The 18,704-nt window shown below is 33.2% G+C and overlaps 1 protein-coding gene across 3 annotated transcripts in view; it reads left to right on the top strand.

Annotated features, from left to right (window-relative positions):
• Vps13B (vacuolar protein sorting 13B) overlaps window positions 1-18,704 on the top strand; it is a 352,214-nt gene that overhangs the window by 74,450 nt on the left and 259,060 nt on the right. For all 3 annotated transcript variants that reach the window (XR_015038688.1, XM_085808080.1, XM_085808081.1), the window contains exon 11: window positions 14,093-14,387. Coding sequence is in view for 2 of the 3 variants with exons in the window: in XM_085808080.1 (XP_085664206.1) it covers window positions 14,093-14,387 (295 nt within the window). In the remaining variant the exon portion in view is untranslated. The remainder of the gene's footprint in view (window positions 1-14,092; window positions 14,388-18,704) is intronic.

The raw sequence follows: 18,704 nt of genomic DNA, 5'->3' as shown, positions 1-18,704 counted from the left end.
TTTACTCCCATGTACTTCTCCATTATTTGACAATGCAGTCTAATACTCCATTATTACAACCACTACATCTGAACCTTCCATTGTATTCACTGCGTTTTTCATTCTAGAAGTTGTAATCACAATAAATGTACATTATTTGGTTGTATAGGCAAACTGGTGAATAATATTTAAGTACCAAAAATTGATATAATACAAATTTTTAGTCTTTCTTCCTAATGAACTATTTGACCAATAGTCTAGCTGCAAATAATTAATTCCCTGTTCTATTGATATGCAGTTTAAAGTCTTGAACCCTACTGTTGTAAACAGTTAATGTCTGTTAAGTTACAACATGCATAGTATACAGAATTATAGATATATAGGTATTTATTTTGTATATAAGTCCCTAAGTACCATATTAACATATTGAATTCACAATAAACTCACAAGTGATGACTTTATCCTAATCTTGGAACTAAACTCTCTTAATTAACATTCAAAAATTCAGATTTACATAATCAACTCTACAAACTAGAAGGTGGTGAAGGGTACTTACATGAGCAGGTAGTGGGAATACGGAATCTTAAACAAGCCTACTTGATGCTGAAGAATAACATACGCCGGGTCAGACTGCAAATGAATTAATGTTATCTGTTCTAAACACATTCATTTACGGTTCCTAATACTGTTCATAGAGGGGGAACCATCTACTCTATCGTGCTAAATATCAGTTTAGATCAGTCTGTCTACTAAACTTTGAAGACTGGAACACCCATCCATATCTAAATCTTTCGATCTTCAGTAATTTCTCTTTGCGCATGCTCAAGAATCATCACCACATTACTCTGATCTTTTCCCACTTTCATACCCTTCTACTTGTTGTCATCCACAAATTTCTCTCTTTTCTTTCTTTTCCTTCATCATAACTAAACTGTGATCATAACATGGCTAAACCCTAATCTTGCTTAAAGCAAAAAAAAAAAGCCTCAGTTTTGACAATATCTGCTATTTAACTCCAGGTCTAATTATTAAAGAAAAGCTATCTTATTATCCAACCATGCCTTGATCAATTTTCATCAACCCAAACTCTTTTTTTTTTTTTAACACATTATAGCCACATGGGAATTAAAATTAGATGCCACATATATTTTTTTACATTTACCCAAGAAAAGGTGAGTAAAGAATTTTTCTCACTTTATTTGCCATGGGAATTCTCCGAGATAATTTCACTCCATGATGGAACATTTCTGAAAAAAATAGTAAGTCCAGTGGAAGTTTTTCTATCTTTTGTTTGCATTGCAGTCCAAGGATCATTTAAACAATAAATGACAGCATTCTCCAAGTTTTTTTATTTTCAAAATTGCCTCATCTGTTTACCTCCTATAACGAAATAAATTTTACCCTTTCCTTTAGGCTCTCAGATAATACAGTACAAAGTCCAAAATCCGGACTTTTCAGGACTTTGGCGATTCTGGATTTGGTATTTTTTTGGATATTAGATCATCAATTTAAATCTGGTAAAATGGCATGCAGAAATTATATGATTAGAAAGATGAAATCATAATTTGTGAAATAAAGAGCAATTATGATCTAAAAAGTATCAAAATTTACAAAAACAAATAAAGAAAAAAATATTTATTTGTTTATTTTGTTAAACATTTCTTACAATGTAAGTTGTTTAAGTTGCTTCATTTTTTTTTTTTGTGCTAATTCTATCTCTTTAATTCTATAAATAGATATAATTTCTTGTTCAGTTACAAAGTTCCATTGTTCAAGTCTTGTAATTGCTGTGTCGAGAATACCGACTAACTTGTCAAGCGAAAGGTTTTCATTTTCAATAATCTTTCTGTCACTTTCTTCACTATCGGTAGTGGTATTTTCTGGATCTAGAACCATACTACAGATTTTGCCATCCGTTAATTGATTGATGATTGGGGCATTGTCATCGCAATGAAAAACTTCTGCTATATCATCTTCATTTATTACCGCTTCTCCACATTTCTTTACAAAATCCATTAACTGCAAAATTTCACCTTTAGTTTGCGATATCCGAAAACATTCAAATTCACGGCTGTCATCTTCATCGTCCTCACCATGATATATGGTAGCTGGCCATAAATTATGTCAAGCACTTTTTAATGTATCTGAAGACTCATTCTTCCACGATCTTGCGATGCTCCACACAGCAGATTTTATGCTAAAATATTTCAAAAATTCTTGAATAGTCTTGCCATTGTTTAAGAAATTTAAGATGGGTTTTAAAAATGATAATTTATATATTCATTTCAGCGTGTGCACTATTCCGATACCCATAGGCTGAATGACAGACGTAAAATTTTGGAGGGAAGAATAATATAGATACATTTTCTTTCACTAAAACTTTAAGTGAAGTATGAGAAGAACACTTGTCTATATAATCAGGACTATTTTTTAGTCATCCTTCTGGTATAAAATGATTTTCAAATCAATCATTCATTAACACATGTGTCATCCATGCTGTTTAATTTGTGCGATACACGGGAAAGTCGTTACTCTTTTAAATACTCAAGGTCAGGCATGCTTTTCGATTATGAAAAGTTTGCATTATAAAAAACTTCTCATCCCTTAATTTTGCCACTTGGTGCTTCCCAAAGTTCCAAAAATTTTGTCTTCCCTAAATTCTGCCGTCCAATGCCGACATACTCTGCCGCCGCTTCTGGTTTTATGGTGAATAACATTTCAGTTATTCCTTATTAAAATAGCACTAAATGTAATCTTTTGGCCTATGAGTTTCATTAACAAAATCTATTCTTAGCATATGAAAAAAAAATTTCTTTGAATTTTTCCTCGTCAGCATTTCTTAGAGCATTTAAAAATCTATAATCATCATCAAGTGTAATGTGAGCATAAAAAGTTGCCATACTCTTGTTATTCAGTTACTAATATATATATATAAAGTTTAGACATCACTGCATGAATTATTACTGAAGCTGTCATGTATTGATAAACATGGGGTGATGAAAGCAAAATATAATAAATAATGACTCGCCAGGTCTGCGTCAGGGATATAAAATAGGTAAATGTTTAGGTTTGATATGTATGCCAAGCAGACACTCAGCTACGGAGCCAAATTATTAATCTCACAAATTTATGCTTACATGATTCATAACGAGGTATTTTATTTAGTGCCTAAGTGAAATGAAGAATCGGAATTTTAAAGTGAAAATCTCCACATGTTTTATTATGGAAGGAAAAATCAAATGTGCATGCATTAAGCATACAAGAAAAAAAAAGTTTGGGGCTTTGAGGTCCAGATTTTAAATCATTCCGGATAATGGATGTCTGGATTTTGGACTTTGTACTGTATATGCATAAAAAATCTTCTTTCAGCACATCTATTCCCTAAGCAAGGACCCTCATGGCTCGCTTATCTCATCATGTGAATAGAAAGCATTCTCTCTGTCTGGCACAGACACAGAAAGCAAAACAGATTCTTTATTTGATAGTCTAATTGTTTAGTTTTACCTGCATCTGCACCTGCCGCTCATACCTGTAATTTCTCGTGTTTCCTGTTTGGAGTAGCACAATATTTAGAATTGAATCTGAAGCCTGAATCTCTGTATAACAATTTCTGTTTACATAGGCTTTGAATTTATCATAGTATTTGTACTTTTGCAAAATTTGAATATTATTTTAGATATTAAGAATTATTTAGTATGGTTTTGTATATTTATTTTTACTTGGGAACATTCAAAAAAATTTTGCAATGTGAATTTATGGTAGCTGCTCTTTTTATGTCATTTTATTGTTCTGTCAGTCACATAGGAAACTTTTACTTTTGCCTAATGAGAGAAATCTTCATTGTAATCACTGATTTTGTAGTATTATGCCTAATATTGTCTCTGAGCAGCATAAAAAGTAATTTAGTAATAATGGTAGCCAATCAAATATTGACTTTTTTTTATAATGCTACACTAGAAGAAATGGATATCATTCCTAAGGTAACACATTTCTACTTATAAAGATAATATGTGGGGTTGTAATAAAAATTATGTCTGATTTGTGTATCTGTTTTAATGTACCGTATATGTTCAGAAATGTTTCATGAACTAAAAAACCGAAATCTGAAAACTTCAGATTGCAATCTAATACTACAAAGATTTCACAAATAAAAATTTTAAAAACCTAAACATTTTATAAAATCTGCATTTCCAATCAGCTATTCCAAAAGCGCATAGACACAACGAAATCTGAACATGACATCCTAATGCTTGAAATATTTTAAACTGAACAGTTATGATAGGCCTTTTAGTAAGAATTAATACCCAGAAATTCAAGATACGGAACCTAGTGATTTTTAAAATAGCTGTTCTGAATAGCAGTGCCAAGTGATGGTGGTGGAAATTTCTGATATTAATTCCAATATATATAAATGGCAGATGGGAACTTTTCTGATTGTTTAACAAAGGAAAGGCACCTGTGCATTTTTTGCATTCAATTGACTGTGCATGAGGGGCTTAGAACAAGTATTTCATCCAAGCAGATTGCCAGTTATTTCTACCTTTGCCAGGATGAAATTCACATTGTGAAGGCAAGGATGCTTAACTATGATGTTTGAGGTTTTTAAAAATGGTGTCAGAAAAATTAGTAAACTTTTGGAGAAATGTCAGAAGAGTGGGAAGAATGAGGCAGAGTTGCAAAGTGCTAACTTCTTTAATAATGGTGATTAAAAAGTATGGATTATTTATATATTTGCATTCGTTAATGTATGAACCAAAATAAGCGTATGCTTAGGGCATCGGGGTGAAATTGGCTGAAGGAAGTTCCTGAAAAATTTTGAATGGCCCTTTTTTTTAACGCTATTGATAAAGGTTGACTGTGAGACTGTTATCAAGTCAGGATTTGGGACCTTGGTCTGCCATCTGCTTAAGTCATTGAATGGTTGAGCATTCAATGACCTAAACAGCACAATTCAAGTGTGCTTTTGGGGATCAATTATGTATGAAATTTTTCTTTTACCAGAATACATCTTGGTAGACAAATGAATAAATAACTGAATAGCTTACAGTTAGGGAAGTTGATGTACAAAAGGAAATTATGCTAATTTTGGGTTGCTACAGATGGAATGTCCAATTTTTAGGATGATTAAAAATGGGGAATAAACAGACCAATCAAAGTAATTTCCAGCAGTGTCAGTGCATTGCTGCCAGTGTGTGGCAAAGTCTACTATGTTTGCAAAAATACGTGTGTGGATGTGATGAAGTCCTCTTAATCAATGCATCATTGGCAAACAAGTTCTTGGACAAAAATGGCTCGATGCTGGAAAAACTAGTAAGCTGTTCAGAAAATGTCAGGCGAGTATGATACATTAAGCAGAATTTCATATCGCAAATTTCTTGTTTGATGTATGGTTGAAGCTGCCGTATGTTGTTAGACATTTTTGTGAAGTAACAGCTTCATATGTCTATTCATGATGGTTGATTGCTTAAGGTACAATTAGTCGTGGATCTGTTATGTGTTCGCACAATACTGAGCAGTAGTTATCATTTCACCTCTTGGATGGAATAAGTAGTGATTAACATGAGCAGACAACCACCATGCAGTAAACATTATCTTTGGATGCATAGGTGCATACTGAGTCCTTTCTGGAGAGTCTTTCACTTCCAATCATTATAATATGAACATGCTGTTGTTGTAAAGCATCCTTGTCTCATCCAGTCACAATTTATTGCAGGAATTTTTTCTGCTTTACTTCTTGAGAGAGAAAACTGATCTTAACTTCCTGCTTTATTTTCATCAGTGGGTTCATGAGGCACCCACTTTTTTTTTACTATTCCCGTTATTGCCAGATGCATTAAAATAGTTGAAAAGTCTATATTTAGAGGATGATCTCGTGCATTTTGTGATGGATGATCAGTTAAATCCTTTGGTTCATTCAAATCCATGGAGGAAAGACAGTGGCCTTAGGGTTCATATTGTAGCCTCTGATCTCCCGAGTGAAATTATGCTCACCAGTAAGTAAGATCGTTTATTAGTTGTTCCTCCACCAAATGCTTTGTTCCTTATTTTTACTATAGCCACTGTAGGATTTACCAATTTGAACTCAAAAAGGTACATAAACCTTAATTGTATGGGTTTCATGATTTATTGTGACCTGAAGTTATCATAAACATCCTGATTTATTAGAGTTTGTCCTTTTCATTTTGATTTCTGTGAAATTGTGTATTATTTCCTGGCTATCCATTTTATCAGACATTTCAGCTTCAGTGCTGAACCATGATAAGCTGAAAACTGGCATTACGGCATGTTCTCAAATCAAACTTGCTTCTTATTTATTTCATTTTTTTAAGGTATTTCCTCACATGGAGTCACCATAGCGGGTAGTGTAAAATATACTATATATAAATTGCGTATTTAAGAACATGCATGCAATTTACTTTCAAACAGTTACTGCATTCTAGTTGCAGTGTTTTAATACTGTATTATTTAGAAAGTCTGTCAGAGAAGTGTAATACATATATACTTCATATATATAAAATATGTAAATAAAAACATAAATAATATAAAATTAAAAACTTAAAAAATACAGTTAATTATAAAAAATTTAAAAACATTGTAAATGTTCTGCTTAAAGAGAAAGTACAAGCAGTGGTATAAGTAGACCTTGTGGGCCCGCCTGAAGGGAAAAAAAAATCTGGGCCCCTTTTGATTCTCTGTGATTTGCATCACTCCAAAAATGAGACAAATAAATTCAAGAGTTTTTGAATGACAATGATTTTTACTCGGATGGACTAATTATCAAGGAATATCAGCATCTGCTTCTAGAGTACTCAGGTGGAAAATGCTAACAGAATCTTTTTAGAAGAAAATTATGAAATTTCCTCTCTCCTTTTTCTCTGTTTTTAGGTCAACAAAGTTTAAGGAGAATTTGAATTGAAACCTCATTAATGGCATCAACTGGTTTTTTATTTCAACTTTGCTGCTTTTGGGGATTACATTTTTGTGAGATGTTTCGGGCAGTGGGATATGTAAATGATAAATGAATTTATACAAAAAGAAAGCGTCTATGCAAAACACAGGCTTCAGAAAAAGTATGCAAAATATTGGATCAAAGAGAGAAGTGCTAAATTAATAGGAATTTTATGTAAAATTTGCACCGATTTAAAGTTTATCCTAATAATTATTATTATTTGCTATTTTTAAAAATGAATAACGTGTGATTAATAAACATCATAATAGATAAACATACAAGATATCACACTAATAGTACAGTAGACTTTACACAGCTTGCAAATATGAATTATTCAAAAATTTTCAAAATATATAAATATGTCCTTCTTATAATATAAAAAATATATTACCTAACATTAAAAAATACATTTATATCAGGAGTTCCATAGACAAAATTATTTGTCTACATAAAATTTCTCCTTTCCCTTTTCACTTAATATCTCTAGGTACCTAATTCTCTTCTAGCTGTCATCAGCTGTAATGTTTTGGTAAGTAAGGTAATACTGTGGCTGACTCATGTGATTGATAAAACTGATGATGAAAATTAGCATAGATAAATTTTAATAAAGCCCTGATTTGTTAAAGCTTGAATTTTTCTATTTTCATCTTTGCAAAATTATTTATTATCCCTGTGAATGTATCATTTTCTCAGCCATCTGAACTTCAGTGAATAGCTGTGACAGATTTGAGAGAAAGGTATAGGAGATTAAAATTAAATTATTTTATGCATTTCTTCTATAATTCATTTAACTTTATTTAATTCATTCATTTAGAATTTAATTAATCTCAGAACACAGAGAATAATGAATCCATTGGAGTTGAAGAAATCCCCTACACATTTTTAACCACTGCAAGCCCATCCAAAAGAATTCCATGTAAAATCAGTGATTTTCCAAAATTGGAACACCATGTTGGGAATTAGCATTCTAAGAAAAAACATGTGAACATGTTTTTCTCAAAATTCTAGTTAAACAGTAAAATTGTGTACCCTTTATCTGATGCAATACTAGTCTTGTGTGAAACATTTAAAATTGGACTGCTACTGATTACTTCAGTTTCTAGGCTTTACAATAGTCTTCTCTTGTTTCTACTTATTTAGAAAGTCTGTCAGAGAAGTGTAATACATAAGTACTTCATATGTATAATATATATACAGGGTGATTATAATTAAAGTTTAAGTTTCAAAACGCTATAAAAAAAGAACCACTGATGAAAATGATGTGAAATTTGAAAGGAATGTTATTGAAGAAGGCAGAAAGCGTATGGCAGAAGAAAAAATTTAGTTTCAAAAGTTTTCATACAGATGGCGCTGTAAGCGGGAGAATCACGACGATAAACAAGAAATGATTCGTAAAACTATTTGCATGACTGTACATATCACATTGAAAGGAACAAATCGGTTTCAAGAGTTTTGCGGCGACATACCGCATAAGAACCATTCATCAAAGCAGTTCGGAACTGTCGCGAGACTGGCACAAAACATGTTCAATATGGTGTCCACCGTTGTGTGCAACAAGTTGAAAGCGACAAACAGCATGTTCCACAACGGATCGCAGTGTCTCCGGGGTGATGTTCAGAATGTGTTGCGAAATGCGTGCCTTAATTCCGCTAAATTTGCAGTTGGAGCACGGAACACAACATCCTTCAGATATCCCCTCAGCCAGAAATGACACGGAGTAAGATCAGGCGATCGGGACGGCCAGGCTGTAGGGAAATGACGGCTGATAATTCGAGCATTTCCGAAATGGCGCCTCAGCAGCTGCTTCACGGGATGTGCAATGTGCGGAGGAGAGCCATCTTGCATAAAAATGATTTCATCCACACATCTACGCTGTTGCAGAGCTGGAATCACGTGGTTGCGCAAAATCGATGCATACCTCTGACCAGTGACGGTTGCGATAACAGGACCGGAAGCACCCGTCTGCTCGAAAAAATACGGTTGTAGGATGAATGATGCCGTAAAGCCACACCATACCGTGACCTTTTCAGGATGAAGTGGTACGGGGTGCGTTGCCAGTGGATTTTCTGTTGCCCATATTCGACAATTCTGGGTATTCACGTATCCTATCAGATGGAAATGGGCTTCATCTGTCCACACAATTTTCCACGGCCATTCATTATCCACTTCCATGCGAGCCAGGAATTCTAACGCAAAAGTCTCCCTAGCTGTCAAGTCAGACGGAAGCAACTCCTGCACATGGCCAATTTTGTACGGATAGCATTGCAGGATGTTCGTACAATTTTCAGCACCGCGCTCGTAGGCCTGTCCAATGTTCAGGCAATTTCTCGTGCACTGCACGGTTGCACACCACCGGCCGACCCCTCTTGTAATGCTGTGGCCGCTTCTTCAACTACCGTCGAATGCACTCGTTTTCTCCCTCTACCAGATTGCACATCAAACGAACCTGTCGTTTCGAATTTTTGCATCATTTTCTTTAGACCTACGACACTCATTGGACCAACGCCTTCTTTTATACCCTTCAGTGTCCTGAATGTTTGCAGAGCTACTCTTGCACAATCATCATTCTTGTAATACAGCTTTACCAGCAGACGCGATCCTGCAGTGAAACACCCATGGCGAACGTCTGAGACGCGAAATGAGGAACAACCTGGTACCTGGCAGCTTTATAACACTGAAATTTAACTAAAATTTTAATTTACGTCTTCTTCCGCTTGCAGTGCCATCTGTTGCTAACTTTTGAAACTAAATTTTTTCTTCTGCCATACGCTTTCCGCCTTCTTCAATAACATTCCTTTCAAATTTGATGTCATTTCCATGAGTGGTTCTTTTTTTATAGCGTTTTGAAACTTAAACTTTAATTATAATCACCCTGTATATATATATATGAAGTATATATGTAGTACATTTAGGTACTACATGTACCTGGAGTATATTTAGACCTTTCAAAGATTACACGGCCATCACATCTCCAGTTCTGCTTGTCTCAGAATATTTTCTGTGTTGGAATTATTTCATGAGATAATGATAAGGCTCTATGAAAATGCATAAATTTCAGAGGGGAGTATATGTAGTTTTCTTTCACAATTTTAAATTGAATACTAAGTTCAAATAAGTTTAATACCATAGTTTATCATAATTTTAAACATATTATTCATCATATTGGTAATTTGCATTAGATGTATATAAATTACAACAAAACTTATTTCATGCTACTGATAATTTAGTATCTAAAAGCTGATGGCGTAACAAGTGCATATAGAAGAATTTGGATTATTTTATGCATAATAACGTGTTTACTTGCATAATAACCCCACTTTTTTTGCCAATTTTTTGTTGTGAAAGTCTTAGTGCAACTATTATGCAGGGAAATTTACTATCCAATGTTGTACAATTTTGATGATTATTTTTGTATTTCGAAATGGAAGTGCGACTATTATGTGCATAAATATGATATTAGTTAAAATTTCTTAAGCAAAATGTAAGGTTCGAAAGTACTTAAGCTACCTGATTCTTATGTAACATGAAGCTTTTAGAATGCATGTAGGAGTTCTCAAGCACTATATTTATTAGAACAGGGAAATTATTTGACTGATGTGTTTTTAATTTAAACTTCTGTACAAAGATCTGACTAAAGATTGAATTTGACTTAAGAAGAATCCTTAGAAGCTTTAAATTTATATCTTCCATAAGGGGTATTAAACGAACATAGTTCAGAACTAATTTCATCTAGTGGTACATGCCAAAATCCATCTTTTAGATCTACAACTGAAAATACTTTTTTTACCTTCTAACCTACAAATTATATCATCTGGAGAAAGAATTTGATAGTGTTCCCTTTTAATTACTCCATTTAGATCTCTAGGATCCAAGCATAATCTAAGATTCCCATTAGGTTTTTCAACTGTAACCAAACTTTGAACCCAATCAGTTTGTTTATTTACTTTCGATAATATCCCTTCTCTTTCAAGTTTATCTAAATTATCTTTTAATTTAGGCTGTAAAGCCTGAGAAGCACGTCTTGGGGATGTATTACTGGTATTGCATCATCTTTAAGGGTTATATGATATGGTTCATCAGGAAATTGCCCTATAACTGTAAATACGAGGGTTGGAACTTTAATAGTGGCAACACAGCTGAAAAAACGCTACGCAACAAAACCAAAGAATATCGCATATACCACACATAAACTACATACCTACCTTACCTCTCAGCAAAAAGACTCGTCCTGCCTATGTTACGCACATGCAGAGTGATGCGAAGAACGGATCCTTGTATTAGCTCGCGGTCTAAAGTAAGTGTTGTCAGGATGTTTTCAAAACAAGAACAACGATGTTGGATAAAAATTGAATGTGCCAGAGGTCGTACAGCATGACAGTGTCATCAAGGGCTTCAAGAGGCTTGCGGGGAATCTGCATTGCCTTACAGAACTGTAGCAAGATGGGTGAAAGCATTCAATAAAGGATGCCAAAATGTGGCAGACATGCTGCGGCCAGGTCATCCGAGTGTCAGCGATGCAGACGTGCAAGCTGTTGCCGCACTAATGGAGAGTGATCGCCTGCAAACGATTCATCAGCTGGCTGGACAAACAGGATTAGCGCATATGACTGTGCTGCACATTCTGAAGAAACGCCTGTCCATGAGAAAAATTGCTTCACGTTGGGTTCCACATCAATTGACGGAAATGCAGAAATGGCTACGATACGATGCTGCCCGAACCCACCTGGAGCGCTATGAGCTCTAAGGAGATGCTTTTTTACGCTGGATGAGACTTGGGCCCGATCGTACCAGCCAGAACTGAAACGCCAATCAAATGAATGGTGTCATCACGGGTCACCACGACGTTCGAAATTTCGTCAGAACCCCAGCAATGTGAAAGTTATGGTGATTCTCGTGTACGACTGTGATGGTGTCATCCTAACTCATACCGTTCCCCACATCAGACCGTCACTGCGCAGTATTACTGCTCATTTTTGGAGGAGCACAATCTCCGACCAACTTTGAGAAAAAAACGGCAACACTTTCTGCAGAACGCTCCTCTCATTTTGCATGACAATGCTCGGCCGCATGCAGCGCAAGCTGTGACTGATTCGTTCAAGCGATGGGCCTGGGAAGTGCATTATCATCCACCATACTCCCCAGATCTAAGCCCTTGTGACTATGACTTAATTCCTAAGATGAAGGAACCACTTCGTGGCACTCGTTTCCAAACTGTTCCTGAGATTCTTGCGGCAGTAGACCGGTCCATTCAAACTATCAACAAAACAGGTGCTGCTACAGGTATTCTGCGACTTCCACATCGTTGGAAACGGGTTGTACACAATGCTGGCGACTATATTGAAGGACTGTAAAACATGATGACATGAATCACTTTTGTATTCCTTGTAAATAAATAGTTGCCACTATTAAAGTTCCAACCCTCGTACATCTTTATACTGAGCAATTAAATCATTTTTATTAATGATATTGCAATTTAAGGAATCAATCCTTTCAATTAGCTTTAATGCTGTTAAACCCTAACATAGGCTTAGATCTTACATCAAGAACATAAAACTGTAAAGGTACATTCTTAAGCCTTTCAGTTGAACAATTAATTATAAGAGTACCTTCTGGTTTTAACCTAAAACTACCATATGCAGTTAAGAACAAATCAGTTTCATTAAGTTTAGGCTGAAGTTTAACATCATTTAAAACATATAAAGGTAAAATATTTACTTCTGCACCAGTATCTAACTTAAAATCAACCTTGAAAGACTTGTTATTTACATACATTTAATACTTTTCACCCATGTTTCACTTACCTTGTGAATATCCGTATTTACTTCATCAATAGAATTTGTTAGTTCTTTGATTGATTTTGCACTCATTTTAAATTCACTATGCCCGTTTACTGGTGTATCTATGATTACAGAGTCAGCACATACACTATGTTCATTATATGTACCAAATAATGAATTTGGTATTCCAACTTCATATATGTTCTTGGGGCACCTTGCGGCCTCTTTACTTTGCATTTCACACATGTCTTTCCGAAAGCTGGACAGTCCCGATATTTGTGCCTTCTTCCGTATTTCTTGCAGCCCTATTCTTCTGCTGCAATGACAACTTTGGGGGCAATGACTGTTTTGATTGATGCTGCTGTTTTCTATATTTCTTCACGCTGTTCACAGTTGCTGGATCATCTTTCATGTTCCGGAGTTACTCTCTGCTTGTTTCAGCGGCACAGACTATTTCTATAGCTTTTTCTAATCCCAAGTTAGATTCTCGAAGCAAACGTTCGGTCAGACTCCTATCCCAAATGTCTAATACAATACCGTCGTGAACCAATCCATTTTCTTGTTTAGCAAGCTCACAAGTTGAAGCTAAAGTCTTTTAACTGAGTGATATAACATCCATTTGTTTGCCCTTCTTGCTCGCTACATGAAAAGAATTTGGAACGTTCATATACGACATTCTGCCGTGGTGAACAATAATCTTCAAAAGACTTCAAGACCTCTTCGTACTTCTCTTTATTCTCAGGTGGCTCAAATCAAAATGTGTTATAAATTTTGAATCCTTCAGTACCGAGTAAATTCAAAAGAATTGCAATTTTAGTCATATCTGGCTTGGCATCTTTTTCCGTTGCAAGTAAATAGATTTCTAGCTCTTGCTTCCATTTTTTTCCATTTTCTTTAACATTTCTGATGGAGCATGTCAGCAGAGCAGGTGGTCTGAAATCCATTTTGCTCCTGACACCGTGTAACTTCTTGTTTAGTTTGTTCCACTTAATAACTTCTATGCTTTCAAATATTTTTAAACAGAGTTCACATGACATTAAGCTAAGCACAACAACACGTGCATCATAACAACAGAATAGCATAGCATGAACGCCGTTACAGTTACAATCGTTTTAAATATACATCACAAAGTATAACTTTTGATTCTGTAAAGGTTGCTGCAAGTATTTGTAATGTTCATTTTTAGTTTTATATCTTAGCACTTAGATAAACTGAGCCATAGTTCTTAAGTTCAGTTTGTTGCAAATGTGTGTGCTTAGTAAGACTATTCTTGAACTTATTTACTCTTTCAATTATTCATCTGAATACACTTTTTCAGAAATTGTTTTATGTATTTAGAAGATATGCTTAAGTGACAAGTTCTAATCTAGTTATTTTTATTTTACAGCTCTTTGGATTGGAAGTATCATTACAGAAAGAGAGTGAAAAAGTATTTTCTTTGCCTAATATCATTAATAATACTAGCTTGACTCTCTTCTCGAGGTCATTAGTGTGTCCAGATAATTGGACTTGTCAGAAAGATCTTCCATTGAAAGAAAGTTCTGTTGAATGTGGTAATTTAAGTATGCAGCTTTCTGAAACTCAGTTTATAGAAGTAATCAGTATTTACCAGTCATGGACTGCAAACTGCTTTAATCCTGCAGGACTTGAAAAACTGAAAATAGCCAAGGAATTATCAAATAGTAAGGAATTTTTTATTATTTGTACTATGTTTTTTGAGTTTACAGTTTTCCTTAACATTGTAAAGACCACTAGGTTTATTGAAGCAGGAAACATGGAACATGTGCAATGCCTTTGCTGTCATTCAAACTCTGAACTTCTGAATCTTCTGACTGCTAGCTGAACATGCTCTCCAGTTACATTATGAAGGCATGTGGTAAGGAGGGGGAAAATACATTCTCCTCCCACTTAAAGGGTGAGTGAGGAGGAAAGGATCTAATTGCCAAATTGTGCTGGTGATGAATTATCGCATCCATCAGTCCATCGCATTTTAGTTTGGGTGCCACTTGCCATTCAGTCTTAGCTGCCCCCCTTTTTTTTAAGTTGGGAAACCCCTCACTGGAATTTGAATTCCAAACCTTCCTGTGGTAGCTAGATTTTTTTTTTTTTTTTTTTTTTTTTTTTTCAATTTTGCCATAAAGACATGTGGGGAAGGAAGAAGTTTACCTTACTACATCAGGGAAAATCCTTAAAAAAATTAGGCAAGAATATTCAGAAGTAGCAGCATTTTTCATTTTACAACTATCTGTTTAATTTCTTAAGTCTGAATCTTCAAACATTTGTCTAAATTTTTTGCAAATATTTTGATCATGTAAATTTCCAAAATAGATATTTTACTTTTATGCTGAATTTTTTAAACCTGCATATTTTTCAAGTCTCGATTACGTGTGATTTTTTTCCTTTTAATATATTGAAAGTAACAAAGCTTATTTACAAGTTTTGATCATGTTTTGTTCAAAATTATGTGAATTGAACACTTAACACTTTGGCTTTGTTTAAAAGAGAACATTTCTCTTTGTCTGTCTTTGGGAGTTCTTGATTAAAGAACTTTGAAAATGCATAAAACCATCTCTTAACTTTCTAACATAAAAACAATTTCTGTAATATAGATGAAAGAGCAACATTTTATTTTATTTCAATATGTAATTTTTGTCAAAAGCATGCTTTGAATAGTGATTTAAATCAACTAATTATTTTATAATAGCTTCGTGAATTTTGCATGCAGATTCACCGGTACGCTATGAAAAGTTTTACAAATACATTTTTTTTTTTTTTTACATTTTATTTTATAAATAGGTTAGCAAATTTTAATTACATGTTTCATTTTATAGAAAAAAAATTATGCAGAAACAAGAAAACATTAAAAAAATCTTTAAAAAGTCATAGCAGTTACATAAAATAATGAATGATTTTAATTAATTACAATTTATGCAAGAATCTGCTACACATTACTTTCTTCTTTCACATCAGTTGATCTCCTATAAGATTCTAATACCTAGTGGTGAATTTTCAAAAATGTTATTAATAAGGTTTATGATTAAATTTTATTAAAAATTTTCCATGTAAAATGATTGTCATTAAATCTCAAATATGCTGATCAGTGATGATATTATCAAAGATCTTGTTGGGGATATATTATTCTTTGAGCTTCAGCACTAGTAACAGCAATATTCTAATATTTTTAGCTTTCTTCGCCCTATTAGGAACTTTGTTATGCAGTTTTCCTATTAAAACCATCTCAACAAAATACCAAAAATCATTGATTTTTATTTCGTTCTTTAATATGATATTTTAATGTTTTCTTTTTTTACTTTCTGGCCATGGGTATGTTACTTTTGTGTTTTGTGGCTGTAAATAACAAACATTAAAAATCACTTCAATTTGTCAGTTTGTCTCCAATTTTTGTTTTTGCTGGATAATTAATTTGCTACAATAATATGTTTTATGAAGGCATCACGGGACATTTCATTAATTTTTCTCGCAGGAATTTGCAAAATTTTATCTTGCTTTCAATTGTAAATCCTTTAGATTTTTAAAATTTTAACATCTAATTAATTTTAAATGCGTATAGTGTTCAGAATTTTTAAAATTATTAATAGCATTGATTGTTCTCATGGTTAATATATTCATAATTCTAAACATTTCACATTCAGGGATCTGTTTAAAAACCCCTTATTGTTCGATGCAAAATCCTTGTATAAAGCATTGTAGTTCCTGTATACAGTAAGAACCATTTATAAACTACACGCTGTCCATTGGGATCCAAATACATGACATTTTTTTAAGGCAACTTGTGACAAAAAGTCATAATTATCAAGAATCATTTTGAAATGTTTGATTTCATTATTTTTTTCAATTTTGTAAAATTAGGTGAGAACTTTAGGAGTAATTCAAGAATGTTGTTTGGCACTTTTTTTCCCTCTCTCTGCCTCACTTAGTGAACCCTTCGGTTAAAGTTAACTTTTTTATTTTCCCTTTCGCTCTCCTTAATGCAGAAAGAGAATTTTTTCCTCATTGAAAATATTTTTCTGTGTATTTACATTTTTTAATTGCAGTTGTTATTTTTAAGATATCTTTTTTTTTTTTTTTTTTTTTTTTTTTTTTTTTTTTTTTCCCCCCCTTAAGAATTTCATTGTAATTATTTGAGTCACATAGTTGAATGTTGAATTATATTTCTTCAAGTAATTATTAAAAAAATTCTATTTATTCATTCGGACTTGAGAACTTTAAGCATATATTCATATAAATATTTTTTTAATTTGATTTTATTTATTTGAATTGTGTTTCTTTTGAACGACTAATTTGTGACCCAGCATTCATCACAATGACTTTGAAAACTGCATAATACTATAAAACGCAGTTAATGTATCTTTTTATGGTCCATTCAGAGAAAATATATGCAGCAAAATTGCAATTATCAGGAAGCATTGGAAGTGCTTGAGTGCAAGATATGTGAAAATTCTGTATAGTTGACTATAATTTCCAGTCTAAAATTATAAAAACGATTATCTTATTTTTTACCAGCATAAATTCAATAGCCTACATTTAAAATTATATAAGATTCCAGGGGAAAGGGAAATGTATCTCGGACATAAAAGCTGACTTCACAAACCTTAAACATGAAAATTGGCAAAGATGTCGCCAAACTTGTGCCATTCATTCCAGCAGAAGTTTAAAAAAATAGGTCTTTATTTAGTTAAATAATAAATGATACAAATTACAGATTTGACATTTAAAACCTTAAACTGCTTGTCGTAATATTTCTTGTTGCATCATGATTGTTTATCTATTTTTAATAAAGCCATATATTGTGCCTTTGAGGAAAATTAACCTGTAACTTTAAAGTGTCTCATGGAAGGCAGGTTTCCATATATTATGTACATGCTAATGGGGTACTGTTCTGTTACCGGGAGCTGTTCTACTAAACTTGCCAAGAGATTGATTTTTATGAAGTCGCCAATGTTTACTTTTAAAATTGTTACAATGTTTATATTTTAAAAAAGTAAGAGAATGCATTTCAAAATTTTTAATGAGAATACAAATTTTAAAGACGTAATGGTCACATTTGTTTTTATTATTTTTGCATTTACCATGGATTTGAAAATTTGTGATTTTCTTCTGGGATGTGGAATTTTTCATTCTGGAAGAAAGCGCAGAAAACCACCAAATGAAGTTCTATTTCAGTTCGAAAGAAGCACCGGAATAGAGCTGTGAAGATCCAGATTTGAACATTTTTGCATCAATCATAAGTATAATTTTATCGGTCCCGATACTAGTTATCATACTCAAACTTTTGAAAAGTTACAGGACAGCGCTAAACAGACTTCAACGTGACACTGAATGTAACCAATTAGATTCTTATTTGAATTAATGTGGCGGCAGCAGTGTTCTAAAATGCAAATCTTTTGAGACATTTTAAATGATATCCACAGTTTCTTGACTCCACATTAATTTTAATTAACTAAATTCTCTCTTTTTTTTCCATTTAATTTCTTTGGTAAGTTGCGTAATTTACATTAAAAAATTTTAACTGTACGAATATCTATTATGTTATTTTTTCCTTTAAATTTTTCTTCAACTAAACTGTATTGTACGTATTTTGGTGATTATTTTTATGCTCTAACTGATAAACCAGATCATCAGCTTTTGGCGATATCTGAATCTGGTTCCGATAACATAACAGTACCAGTAATACTATAACAAGCTCTATAACGGCATAACAAGTCTCTCATTTTCTTTCTTAATTTTCGCTTTCTTAATTTTTTGAAAATTTATTTCTAAAATCTAGAATTCTGAATAGTTGGACTTTTACTGTAAATCAGAGAAACGTGTAATCATCATTTTAATTTAGAATTATATTCATACTCACAATTTTCTACTGCTTTATACAATTTTATCATTATGCCATTTCTTTGCACAATTTTATCATTCTACTTTTAATTTGTTAAAATATCATCCATTTTTGAGTTCGAATTTTTCATTTCTTAAATTGTAAAAAT

Source organism: Stegodyphus dumicola, chromosome X1, assembly GCF_044657685.1.
Source record: "Stegodyphus dumicola isolate Sdum_Otavi_A_Nest chromosome X1, ASM4465768v1".
NCBI lineage: Eukaryota > Metazoa > Arthropoda > Arachnida > Araneae > Eresidae > Stegodyphus > Stegodyphus dumicola.
The sequence above is the reverse complement of the archived record's forward strand: the minus strand, read 5'-3'. Positions and strand labels throughout refer to the sequence as shown.